Source organism: Python bivittatus, unplaced genomic scaffold (genome assembly GCF_059951505.1).
Source record: "Python bivittatus isolate LINGU-HERP-01145 unplaced genomic scaffold, Pbiv_v1 ctg000320_np1212, whole genome shotgun sequence".
Taxonomy (NCBI): Eukaryota; Metazoa; Chordata; class Lepidosauria; order Squamata; family Pythonidae; genus Python; species Python bivittatus.
Genome location: NW_028277052.1, coordinates 2,667,671 through 2,679,834, shown reverse-complemented (window position 1 = coordinate 2,679,834; position 12,164 = coordinate 2,667,671). Strand labels below are relative to the sequence as shown.

The 12,164-nt window shown below is 46.4% G+C and overlaps 2 protein-coding genes across 8 annotated transcripts; one reads left to right on the top strand and one right to left on the bottom strand.

Annotated features, from left to right (window-relative positions):
* The first annotated feature begins 666 nt into the window (after positions 1–666).
* Positions 667–7,775, top strand: CFAP68 (cilia and flagella associated protein 68). 3 transcript variants are annotated; one of them, XM_088138952.1, is made up of 4 exons: positions 667–837; positions 5,665–5,892; positions 6,822–6,888; positions 7,514–7,775. In XM_088138952.1, the coding sequence occupies exons 1-4, from the start codon at positions 667–669 to the stop codon at positions 7,693–7,695; spliced, it is 648 nt and encodes a 215-aa protein (XP_087995078.1). In that variant the 3' UTR covers positions 7,696–7,775. The 3 variants fall into 3 exon arrangements, with proteins under 3 accessions (XP_087995078.1, XP_007422668.1, XP_087995079.1); XM_007422606.4 differs by lacking the exon at positions 667–837 and adding an exon at positions 2,744–2,870; XM_088138953.1 differs by lacking the exon at positions 667–837 and adding an exon at positions 2,933–3,926.
* A 141-nt stretch (positions 7,776–7,916) lies between these two features.
* CRYAB (crystallin alpha B) lies at positions 7,917–11,750 on the bottom strand. Of its 5 annotated transcripts, XM_025162946.2 has the most exons (5): positions 11,630–11,747; positions 10,868–11,014; positions 10,552–10,714; positions 8,706–8,831; positions 7,917–8,300 (listed from the first exon to the last, which is right to left on the bottom strand). In XM_025162946.2, exons 3-5 carry the CDS (start codon positions 10,651–10,653, stop codon positions 8,097–8,099), a joined length of 432 nt encoding a protein of 143 aa, XP_025018714.1. In that variant the 5' UTR covers positions 10,654–10,714; positions 10,868–11,014; positions 11,630–11,747; the 3' UTR covers positions 7,917–8,096. The 5 variants fall into 5 exon arrangements, with proteins under 5 accessions (XP_025018714.1, XP_007422666.1, XP_007422667.1 ...); XM_007422604.4 differs by having other exon boundaries at positions 10,552–11,014; positions 11,630–11,750; XM_007422605.4 differs by having other exon boundaries at positions 8,706–8,828; positions 10,552–11,014; positions 11,630–11,748.
* Positions 11,751–12,164: the final 414 nt, after the last annotated feature.

The window sequence follows — 12,164 nt, the reverse complement described above, 5'->3', positions numbered from 1 at the left end:
CTCTGGGTGAATATGTGATTCACAGCTCCTTCTATGCAGAAAGCTTTATCCTGATTCCTACAAAGAAAGCAGATGTGCTTGGAGGCAAATGAATCAACGTTTTTCATTTGCACAAGAAAAATGAAGGTGAATTAGCTGAACCAATTGATGGCAAACAAATGGAACTGAAAATCCAGAAGGTAAATTTTTGGGTGACTGAAACACTAGGCAAGATTCATGGTGAAAGGTGTCAACAGTTACAAGAACCATTTTTGTGAGACAAAGGAACTGTAGACCAACATATACAAAAATCATTGTTACAGAAGGCTATATAGGTCTGATTCCTTTCCAACCTTTTTATAGGATTTTACTAGAAATTTAATCTTTTCCTTGTCTCAGCTTGCTCCCACAAAGGCTTGAGAACCAAAAGGGTCACAGCTCTCTTCTGTTAGAGGTAACAGAAGTTTAAATACCAGACTTCCTTAGTTTTATAAGAAATAAAAGTATATAAGTATGTGCAGATCTCACCTACTGAGCTTGCATGGTGCTTCTCAAGAGAGAGGAGCTTTTGGTAATAAGGAACTAACTTGGGCAACATCTAAAATAGCACCTGGGATGGGATCAGCTGCAGCTTACCTGTAGCCTGTACATTTATATCCACCAGCATCCCTGATATTAAATGGCTGAATGCCGCTCAAGATAAATCCTGCTTCTGCTGCCATCTCCACGACTTGCCAGCTGTTGTGCCACTCCCGCACAGGGTGGTCTGCAGGGGTCCCCCCTTGTCCTCTGCAAAGTGCCACGTGGATCTCTCCTTTCTCTGCCAGAACATCTGCACAGCTGGAGCAAAGAAAAGAGGTGGGTAGCGTTGTCCTACAGCTGATGTAGCAAGCTGTCAGTTTTCTAAGAAGTCTATTATCTTGTTTTTAATAATTGCAGGGAAGTGGAAGAAAGTGAAAGGTGTTCTTGAAGAGGAAGAATGCATAGTTATGGGGCTAACTTCACTTCATTTCTGCCCTTCTCAGAAGTTTTTTTTTAAGCAAAGGAAAAAAAAGTTCAGAGTGCTATTGAACACAAGTTCAACTATGTGCCTTTGGATAGGTATCTGATTGCCCATTATGGAAACAAATCAGAGCTAGATATGCCCTACATCTGATCCAGATACATGGTTTTTGCTCTTATGTAGTCTTATCGGTAGACTTCAGAAACATTGTTTTACGCAAACATTTTTGCTACTGGAAGTGGCTGAAAAAGTTGCATACAGGAATAGCAACACCAAGCACCAAAGCCACAGAAATCCTCAATTATATTTCCTCTGCCCATTCAATGTCCTGTCCTGCAGCCCATTGTGCAAAGCATTTAATGGTAACAAAGGCATGTCTGTTGGAGGGCCTAAAAGGTAGATCTATCTTCCTGACATTTATATTCTGAGGCTTCTAGTGCAATATATAATAGTCCTGAAAGAAGCAGATACACCCACAGAGTGGAACAGAAAGAAGTACACAGCCTTGCTTTGTCTCACCTACAGAAAAACTTGGCAAGAAGCTCCCTGTTCTTTTTTATTCCCGCCTTTTTTCCACAATGAGGGAAATTAAAATAAATACGGTCAAAATTCCTCACAGCTGGCAAGAAGTATTCCTTCAGTTTTGTGCAGTTGACAGAAAAGTAGACTTCAGCACCTGGATTATTGAAAGAAAAAAAATGCATAGTTTAGTAGACAATGTTTTGCTGGTGAAGAAAATATAAGGATAATAACAAAAACGTGATGATGATGATGATGATGATGATATTGCTTCCTACCCCCGTTTACCTTTGTCTCTCAGAAACTGTATGTTGGACTTGGCAAAAGCTTGTCCAGATAGAGACTCCTCACTACCATAGCAGGTTGCAGTAATATGGATCTCAGTGCCCCTTTCTTCATACAAATGGACCGAGAAGGAGAAGTTTCCTTCCCCGACCAGGAGGAAACGTGGTGGATGAGGCAAACCCTGCATGGAGGCAAGGCCTTCGCCCTCAACAGCCAGAGTTCGGACTGCGGAAGAGCACGGGCGGACTCCTCCTTCGGTCCGCCGCTCCTGGCGCGATCAGCTCCACCGTGTTAGGAGCAGGAAAGGAGGAGCCGCAGCCCCGGGTCTCCACGCGGGTTCCCAGACTCACCGGAGAACCTTGTTCCGCGGCAGAGAAGCAACCGAGCGTCTCTCAGCCCCAGCCGGCAGGGCCCATGGCCAGCCAGCGAGCCGTGCTCCAAAACTGGCAGGAAGCACCCGCGGGTGCTCCTGGGCTACAGAAGCGCCCGGTTCTTCGCCGGGCCTACCTCCGAGGCCGCCGCAGGAGCGAAGCCAAGGAGAGCAACGCTTCTGCCCGGCGCCCTGAGCTGCAACAGACTGAGGGCGTTCCGCCGCCTTCACTCAGCCACCCCCGCACCCCGGGGCCAACAGGGTCAGGGCGATATCCTTCCTGCGGGGAGGGGAGAAGAGGACAGACTGACGCCCGGCTGGGGATGATGGGCATGGCAAGGCCGGAACAGCGCCCACCCCTGGCGGGGGCCGTGACAACAACTACTCCATTTTTAACCCCCCGCCATTTCCCTTCTGACCGAGACAGCCCCCCCTTTTATAAAACAAATTCACGGGGGGGGGGGAAATATCGCAAATTACACAAACTTCGCCGTTAGCTTGCTCCTTCCCATCAACCCCCGCTCCCTCCCCGTTGCTTGGAAGCGCGGTCGAGCGTTTTACGCGTCACTTCCGTCATGAGCGTCCCTAGCTTCCGGGGCGTGGCTTCTGCGGTTGCCATAAGAACGGCTTCCTCCCTCCATCCCTCCTCCCTTCCCCTCCCCTCTGCGCTTTTCTTTGCGGCGGGGAAGGCGGAGGGGGCGCCGGGCCTCTTCGGTAGGTGGGAGGGGGGCGGTTTATTTATTTTTTAATTATTATTATTAGTAGTAGTATTGTTATTCTCGTTGCGGTTGGCGGCAACTCCTTGGGAAGAGTGAGAGGGTAGCTGCGGTGGAGCCTCCATGTTCAGAAGCAGTCTGCCGTCTCTTTCTCTCTCTTTCTCCTTTCGTTCTTTCTTGGACAATGTATTTCGAGGCCTGCCTGGAGCGATAGGAGAGCCGAGGCTTGCTTAGCTTAAATCGAGCGTTAAAAAAAGCGTGGCGGGCGTTTAAAAAAGAAAAAGGAGGGAGAGGGGCTTGGCCCCAAGACCCTCTCAGGGGTCCGCGAAATCAAAGTGATTTGCCAGCCCTTGTTGAAAAACATTGCAAGATAAAGTCCCATCAAACAATGGTGAGAAGCGGTAGCTGCAGCAAACGTGTCAGCTCTAATTTTTAATGTGTTAAATATTGATAAATATAACAATATAACCCTGTATTAACAAAAGCTCTTTCGGGGTCCTCCATAATTTTTAAAAGTCGGGAGGGGTCCTGGGAGAAAAATCCGCTGGAGATTTTCTCCCGGCGCTTCATCCAGATGTGCTTCTGATGTCCCGGGGGCCACGGGGTGGGGGGAGAGGGAGAGGCAGATGCTTTGCAGGGCACCGCTGGGGCCTTCCTGGAGAAGAAAACTTGGCCCCACCCAGGTTACCGAATTTTCCTCCACTTGGGACCGTCCCCGAAGGGCACTTTGGCTTTTTTTCAAATGAGGGAGCAGCTCTGCCCAAAACTTTATTGGAAAAGACAAAAATGTGTGCCTTGGAGCAGGTCGTTTATTTCTGACTGTCACTGATAGGGCATCCTCCTTGCATAGCAGGATTCTCTTCGAGCTCACCTTTGGGTAAACCTGCGGGGGTTTGTGTCTGTGGGGAAACACCATAATTTAAGATATTAAAATACACGTTACCAACTTCGGGAACAAAACAGTACTTGAGATTCGAAGGGGTGGTTGTTGGAAGGAGCATTGATGGTTCCAGATGTGAAGCCTCACTTTTGCACAAGAGCAAGTATTTAAAAGGTTAGTAGGAGTTCTACTTCTGTGTTATTCAGTGCGCTGGCTCCAAGTAAAGTCCACTTTTGTGGGAGTTTGAGCCCTTCCTCTGAAGGGAGCGCATTAAATTGCCTCTCTGGAGGTGCCCTTAGGGCTTTCCTCCACCCCACAGTGCTCTACCCATCAGCAGGATGGCAAAATATTTGCTGGCCCCTTTGCAATCCCTCTCCTGCTTCTGTCCCTGCCTTTGACCACTTTAACACAGGGACAGCTAAAGACAACTTAGGTGTCTGTCTCACTCATGGGTGGTGGGCAAGAGGAAGGCAACGTCATGGAGACACGGCAGACAAAAGACTGGGCATGGTTATGCCAAGTTGGTGGGCAAATGAGGAAAGGCTCTTAGTGCCTGACTGTCCTGTCAAGATGCAGTTGTAGCAGTTTGAAATAAAAGTCCCTTATCCCTTGGATGCTCTGAGGACAGTGACATCAGCCCTAGCTGATGATCAGGAAATTACATCACAAACTAGGCTAATCGGGTTTTTTGGCTGCCTACTCCAGTTCCTCACCCCAGCAAAGCCCTTGGCACTTTTAACACCCATTTATAGCTTTCACATCTACTCTATTGAGGTGTTCCATTTTTCTGAGTTCTTGAAACCCAGCTCCAACTGAGAACAGGAAAAGTAGCAAGAAAATGTGGGATGTGGACGAGACCAGTAGTTCATATACCACCACTACCACTTCTGAATCAGAGGTATTTCTTGCTTCCAGATTTCTGGCCATTCCATGCTGAAGCCTTTGGAAAATTCACCTTTTCCCTTAATTATTCTCTTGGCCATCAGTTTGCTACCATTTTATCCCTGGATTAAAATTGCTCCCAAAGGACTTGGGTTAAAACCTGATCTTTCAAAAGCTAGTAATGTTGGTGAGTGGGAAGAAGTCAGGTGGATTTTGATGTTGGAAAAGCACAGAAGAAGGGCTGAGTAGCTTTTTTGCAGGAATGCATAAGTAGTGACCAAGCTGTAAAATCTAAAAGATCTCTTGTAGAAGCATCATCATCATCAAATGTTCTTGTGGGGCCATTTTCTCCATTTAACAATGACATAATTCACTCATGATGTAAAGCCAGAGGTAATCTCCAGTGCTTTTGAGTTGGTATATTGAGAGCGCATTGTGGGGACTTGTGGCAAAAAAGGCCGACAGTGTGCATCATCAGTTACCCATTGATCAGGAAGCAAACTGGCAAGGCAGCTCCTCATCACCCCCTCTTGCCTCCAGGGAAGCACTCTACTGCTGCAGCTTACCTCTGCATCTTTTTCTGGGTAAATGGGCACATTTCCACATACTGTAAAGCCCTGGATGATAGCCAGCCTCCATTTTATTTTCTAACTTCCATTTAAAAGTTAGTGTTTTGCTCTGCAGATGCCAGCTTCCCAATCCTTCTTTCAAAATTAAAAGAAAAAAAAAAGGCCCGACATTTGAGTCAAATCTGTACAAATTTGCTCCAAGGTAGATAATCACTATGTTCAGTGTTTACTGTGCTCAATAGGCTTACTCCCTACAGCCTTGACTTTATGTTTAAGTTCTGTAAAGGACATAGGGATTTCTAACAGAATCCCCATTTTCTCCTTTCTAACTACACTCCGTAGGGAGTGTTTGGATACAAGGCATGATGAAGTGGCATAAAACAGATCTAGGTTTCTGACACAGCAACTGCTTTCTGTGATCTGCTATACAGTACTTGGCCTGTTTTTCCGTCTCTTCTCAGGCCATGTCCTTGTCTTGCTTCTTTAACCCTCATCATGGCTGTTTACTCCGTGCAAATGGCCACGGGGAAATATGGACAGATTGGAACAGCACATCGAAGTTCTTCCAGTATGGCTGGAGATGCACCACCAATGAAGACTCATATACCAATAAAACTCTCTTGGGGAACTGGAATGAGGAGCGTTACGATATCCAGAAAAGGAAGCAACTCAAACCTCTCCCTTCCCAGGTCAGAGTGTCCTTTCAACACAATCTTGCTTGCTAGATGGCCACAAGAAAGGGTCGTTATTGATTCTCAAGTGCTTTGGGTTTAATTCTTTTTATAATTTGCAAATGTCTGAAGCCCAGACTTCAGAGCTCATGTAGAGTTGGATGTGATTTGCATTTTTGGTCAGTGAGGAAACTCCCTGCATAACGTGGGGCCAGGCAGTGGCTGGTTTCATGCATTGTACCAATCCAATGCTTTTTTCAAGCCATGGTTTGTTGAATAATTTACCATGAATCATGATTTTTTCAAACCACTGTAGGTGGGGTTCATGTATCACTCATACAAAAACCAAAAAATCCACATTAAGGTTTTGTGCTCTATGAATTCTCTTTCAGCCTAACCTATCACATGATATGAATCAAATGTGGAGGAAAAAGCATTCGAACCAGCTCTCTGGTCCCCTTATAAGACATGGGGATTCCAGTATAACAAAGCAATGGCTGTGGTGATGATCTGTAAACATTCCTGGATCTGCACAGCCTCCTATCTAAATGAGAGGTCACTTAAGAAATCAAGCATCCTGAAGAGTCTCATGGAGGACGTTAGCTATTTCATTCTGCATTAGCTATTTCATTCTGCCTGTTCTTGTTTTGTCTTGTTTTCTCTCTTCAGTTAATGGTTTATTTTCATTGGACGCCACTTTGCACACATTTTTTGGCAGCAAACCTTATTGAACATAGCAAGGCTAACTTCTGAGTTCAGGAATTTGGAGTTAATCCCTTCATACTTCTTGTCTTCAGCTACGTCGAACTAGAGTTCTGTTGGGCTCTGAGCCAGAGTGTAAACCGGTTTGCTTTGGGGATAAGGGCTCTTCTGCTTGAAGGTTGCCATGATTGAATGAAACTGCTTTCTTAACTAAGCGTGCGCTGACTCTGGGTTTTCCCTTTCAGTATGCTCACTACTTCGAGTCCACCTATGTGACAGACTATTCCAAGGAAATGCCTCGCAGCTTAAGAAGTAGGTGCACAACACTAATATGCAGGAACAAAATTTAAGGGTAAACCAAGGGCTTTTATATGTTTCCAAAAGATTGCTAGCAGAGGAGATAAAATAAGACAAATACGAGCATTGATAGCATGTGACCTAAGATATCCGGAAGGGTCAGATCAGAGTCAATAAATAGCTACCGCAAGCAAAGACTCTGGGACTTCAGGTGCACCCCAGCAAAGGACTACTGTACAGACAAATCAGTGAAATGCCCCCAGATGTGCAAGTGAGCCATTCCTCCCCCCTCCTCCTCTCAAAGTTACCAGCTTGTTTGGAAACAGTTCTGTTTAGTAAATGATAGGTTTCAGGATTCCAGTTAAGCACTCTCGGGAATCCAAATCTCAGGCTGATACAAGGGTCCAGGTGTGATTTCCCAAAGCCAGGAAGGTGAAGAGGTTCACTGTCAGCCAAGTACCGAAATTCCTGCAAAGCAGGGCAGTGCTTTGGTCTTCCCTTCTGGACCCCTTCTGTTAGGAGAAGCCAAAGCCAGGGCTGCCTTGGGCTTCTGCAAAGGGAGTTCAGTGTGTGGGTTAAATTTTGCCTCCTCCTCCGTGCTTTGCTTTCCTGCCTTCCCTTGTCCTCTCTCTGCTCTTAGGGGTTATGCGAGAGCCTCACTGGTTTCCTGGACACCAGCCAGAGCTGGAGCCACCTCCGATCAAGCCCACCGCTCGGTCGTGCTACATGATCGATTACGAGCCTCCGCACAGCAGAGCAAAGCAACGCTCTTTGGGTGACGGGAAGCTCAAGGAAGCAGAGGGGACCCAGCTGAAGCAGTAGGCAGCTCCAGGGCCACCTGAGGGGTGGAAGGCTCTGCTGAGAAGGTCTCCTTTCCCTACCCAAATGGTTAGAAGCTCGGCTGCTGGGCAGCAGCTCCTTAAATAAAAGAAATGTGCACCAGGAGACTCTACCTCATTCATTTTTCAGTTCTGGTTCCTTCCTAGCTTTCTCTGTGGCTTTCTTAGCAGTTCCAAAACTCTATTAAACCATCAGTTCATGAGTCTTGTCTTATCTTAGATTTAATTTGCCAGGAAGATTGAGGAAAGAAGCTACCAACTGTTTATTTGTTAGTAAAGAAGCTCACTTGCCTATCTTTGCACAAATAAATAAGAGCCAATTTGTCATTTCTGTCCTATGGAAAGACTTTCTTCAGTATAAAACGGGCGGGTCTCCGGGAGCATCTATTTTCTTGGTCCTGGGAGGAGGGCAGATTTTTCTTCCCTTGTGACAGGGATGCTGCGCTCAGGAACTTGCTTGAGTTTCCTTGGTCCATTCACTGTCAGGACACCATCCGAGGAGAGGGAGGAGGTGATGGTGAGGGGGTCCACATCGGCTGGGATTCTGTACTTCCTGTTGAACTCACGGGCAATGAAACCCTGTTCATCCTTTGTGGGGGAGAGGGAGAAAAAGCACTGTCAGTTTGTGAATTGTCCTATGGGATAAGCAGCATCTTGCAATTGAAAAGCCCTGGGTTCAGCTTTCCAATTTAAGTTTCTGGAATACTGGGTTAAGGAACATCCTCTCCTTGAGAACTGGATGAGTCACCCCCAAACAGCCTGGGCAATACGAAGCTAGACAGGTTAATGGTAAATTAGCCTCAGCTCTGGCCTCCTCTGCTTTGAAATGAAAGAATTAAATTAAGTGGGCCTCCCCATTTCCACTGCCACAGGCATCACTTTGAGACCCTTCCAGGTGTGACAGATATTGTGGCTGTGTGACCTCTCCAGGGGGCAGCCCTCATTTTGTCCCCCATTGCTGTGCCAGGCAGGGTCATCCCAGATGAGACCAACCTGGCGCTCCTCATGCTTCCCCTGGACTTCAATCACGTCTCCCCAGACCTTGACCTTTAGCTCCTCAGGAGAGAAATGCTTCACATCCAGGTTCACGGAAAACTTGTTGTTGTCCAAGTGCATCTGCTGACAAACAGTTTGGGTTAGGACAGAAAGAACATTTCATGTTTATCAAGGGTCAGGAGATTCTAGACAGAAGACTTCAACGTGTTCGAGGCCTCATTGCAAGCTTTCAGTGAATTGACCATAAGTTATAATTTGATATTCTATCTCCCAAAATAAAAGTCAGTTCTACATGTTACCATCCTTGTAGCCTGAGGACAGAGAAGGTGCAGAAAAGGGTCATTAGAACTGTCAGGGAACTTAAACTTCTTCATTTGATGAAAAGGCTAAAGTGGTGTGTATTTCTAACTTATAAAAAAAGATATGTAAAATTATACACATGAAAATGATATTTTCTGCCTTACAAAGTTAGAAGGGCCATATAGCTGACTGGCAATAGATCACGCCCCACAGACAAAATGCCTTGTTGGCTTAACTCCTCAAACTGATGGGTGTTTCCAAATATCAGCAGTCAAGATGTATAGTGTGGCTAGTTTGCCTGTCCCACCCAATGGGCTTTCTCCAGGAAGAAAATAACAGCAGCAGAGGGAGGACAGGAGGACTACAAATGAAAGAGACGGTTCTCTGGACCCCTTGTAAAATTTGCAGAGGCATCACGTGGAAGTTACCATGGTTCTTTCTGTTCCCTCACTGGGTTGGGAATATGCTTAACTAGATCAGTGAAAAAGGAGCAGATGCATTCTCATGACATCATAATCTTCATTCACTTTATCTTTGGGTAGGGTTTTTTTGTGGGTTAGTGTAGTGTGTGAACCCAGCATCTCTGGTTAGCATACCGTGCAGTATATAGTCCAAACCCAGAAAATGGTTAGTATAGGCAGTCCCCGGATTATGAACAAGATCCGTTCCCAAGTCTGTCTTTAAATCGAATTTGTAGGCAAGTCAGAACAGGTACATACAGTTCTTATTTAGTATCAGTCAGTCAAATGTTTGTTTAGTATATAGTATATAAAATGGTGGATGGCATTCTCCTTCCTTGAGCCGACGAACTGCTGAAGCTGCGCAATGTTTTTGTGAGCATCACAAAGTAGTACATGTGTTTGTTATTACGAACCATTGTGTTTAACTCAAATTTTTAATATGAATAGGCTTTATGGCAGTCTGTCCGTAAGTACAAGTTGCGCATAAGTCAGAAATTCTTAACCTGGGGACTGCCTGTATCGCCCACTGAGCACTTCGCAGCTTTCTCCCCCTCTTCCATCAGACGATGAATTGCATTCCAGCCTTCTGCTTCTTTAAAGACTCTTGTTTGTGCTAATTTATCCCCCCCTTAATTTTACCTCCCTTTTTATTATGTCTGGTTCTCAGATTGCAAGTAGCAAGCAAAGTATTACTTGTAATTTTGGGGCAGTACCTAGCCCTTTTAGGCTGTGCCACGGAAAGGAGCAATGTGCCTATCAGCATCTGAACAGAAGATACAGAAACAGTGCCCACTTCACAAATAAGTGAATCATTGGTGCGATAGGAGAACTGGATTGTCAGCAGAAGTTCTGGCTTACCGCTTCCTGGCCACGCTAGCTCGGGTGATGGGAATTGTAGGTCAACTTGTCTAAAAAGGAACCATTGTTGACACCTGATTTAAGTTGTTTTTGTCATGTATCCTCACACCCTTGCTGTACTACATACAAAGCCCCACAAAGGAAGGAATAACAGGGCAAGGATAACAACAGTTGGCAGGTGCCCTCCACCCGGATTCAGGCATTTGAGCAAGAGGAAGGTTTACCTCTGGGAGTCCACTGTCCAGCCAGCCAGTGTTCCTGAAGGTGAACGGTCTCAGAAAGAAGGAGCTGAGAGGGAAGGTGCCAGCGAACAGTTCAGATTCCATGATGGGCTCCCCAAAATGTTGGCCGAAGATGCGGCTGGGTGACAGGCTAGGGAGCAGCCGTCTGCGGAAGAAGGGGTGGTGAATGGTGACATCCATCTCCCCGAAGGAAACGGCGGGTGGCAGTGCATGCTGGCAAGCCAAGTGCCCAGGCTTTATATGCTCCCTGGTGCCAGGCAGTGCCCTGGCTGAACCCTCTCGAACCATGATGTCAGACCTTTCATGATCCCTGCTTTTCCATCTGCATCACTTGGCAATTGGCTGTAGATTTGTATAGCCCTCTCAGCGCCCGCATGGCGGAGGGAAAAGAACACAGTGAAATTCTAGCTGGTCAGCACAAAACCTTCTCTTCCCCCTCCTTTCGCTGGAAAAGAAAAGAAAAGAAAGACTCAGTCAGCATGATCCGCATTCCTGCTCCTTCAGCCACCAGTGCAAATCGTGGCTTTACTATCTTTGTCTCGGAAAGAGCACAGAGAACCTGGCATCTCACTGGCATTCGGTCATTAGTTCCACAATGGCCTCCTTCCTCACCCTTGGGCTGAACTGCCACAGAAGGCGACTCAAGGCCTCTCACTCTCCCTGGTGGAATTGAATCATCACGGCCAGATGAAAGGGTTGGCAGATGAAATCACCACCATAAAACCTGGGGATGTTGGCTGTTGGGTTAGAGAGCTTAAGAAAAGAAAGAAAGAAAGAAATGTAGGATCACACTCCAAATATCTGACCTCTGTTCTGAATGTCACCAGCAAGAGGGTAAACAGACTTGGATTCCAGTCTTGGATAGGATGTGGCAAAGACCTTTGACTGATAGTAGTTAGATGTGGGATTCAGTGGATCCAAAAATATTTCCTTCCTTCCTTCCTTCCTTCCTTCCTTCCTTCCTTCCTTCCTTCCTTCCTTCCTTCCTTCCTTCCTTCCTTCCTTCCTTCCTTCCTTCCTTCCTTCCTTCCCCAAAGCCCCCCACTCCTGTTGGCCTCACCATAGGGCTTCAGACACAGCCTGTGTCATCCATTTCAGCCTTGGGGACCACAGACAATTTGCTTCCTTGATCTCACCGCTGAGCCAAACGTTTTTAATAGGATGGTGAGATAGAAGAGATGAATCATTTTCTCCACTGGGTTAAATTTAAAACTCTTTGCTCAGGCTGATGAAAGACTACGCAAGGCTCCTGCCAGTCACGACAGCACCTCCAGCTGAGCACGTAATGAATGTTGTCGGACCAGTTCCCAGTCCCTCTTTTGTTTCCTCTTTCTTCACCCCCATCTTTGCAAGGGTGTAACCACTGTACCCCAAGCCAAGAGTTTCCTCTTGCCAGATCTGAAGTTATACTTGTTGAGTCTAAGCCCCATAACAAGGACATGACAAAATTTCCAGACAGTGAGAAGGACCCCTGCAGGACAGCTAAATAAAGCTTCCTTTGTTAGTAGATGCTGGGGGACCGGGAACAATGGCCCCCCCTCTAACGCTCTGCAAACTTCCCAAGCAATTGGACTGATTCTTCCTGGAAATCAGAC

Bases quoted from the DNA above. Each gene is read 5' to 3' on its own strand.
- CRYAB (XM_007422604.4), bottom strand. From the start codon at position 10,857: ATGGTTCGAGAGGGTTCAGCCAGGGCACTGCCTGGCACCAGGGAGCAT. The intron at 8,832-10,551 runs GTAAACCTTCCT...ACTGTTTGTCAG, and splicing joins TGGACAGTGGACTCCCAGAG to CAGATGCACTTGGACAACAA. The intron at 8,301-8,705 runs GTTGGTCTCATC...TCCCCCACAAAG, and splicing joins GGAAGCATGAGGAGCGCCAG to GATGAACAGGGTTTCATTGC.
- CFAP68 (XM_088138952.1), top strand. From the start codon at position 667: ATGCCGCTCAAGATAAATCCTGCTTCTGCTGCCATCTCCACGACTTGC. The intron at 838-5,664 runs GTGGGTAGCGTT...GTCTCTTCTCAG, and splicing joins AGCTGGAGCAAAGAAAAGAG to GCCATGTCCTTGTCTTGCTT. The intron at 6,889-7,513 runs GTAGGTGCACAA...CTCTGCTCTTAG, and splicing joins AATGCCTCGCAGCTTAAGAA to GGGTTATGCGAGAGCCTCAC.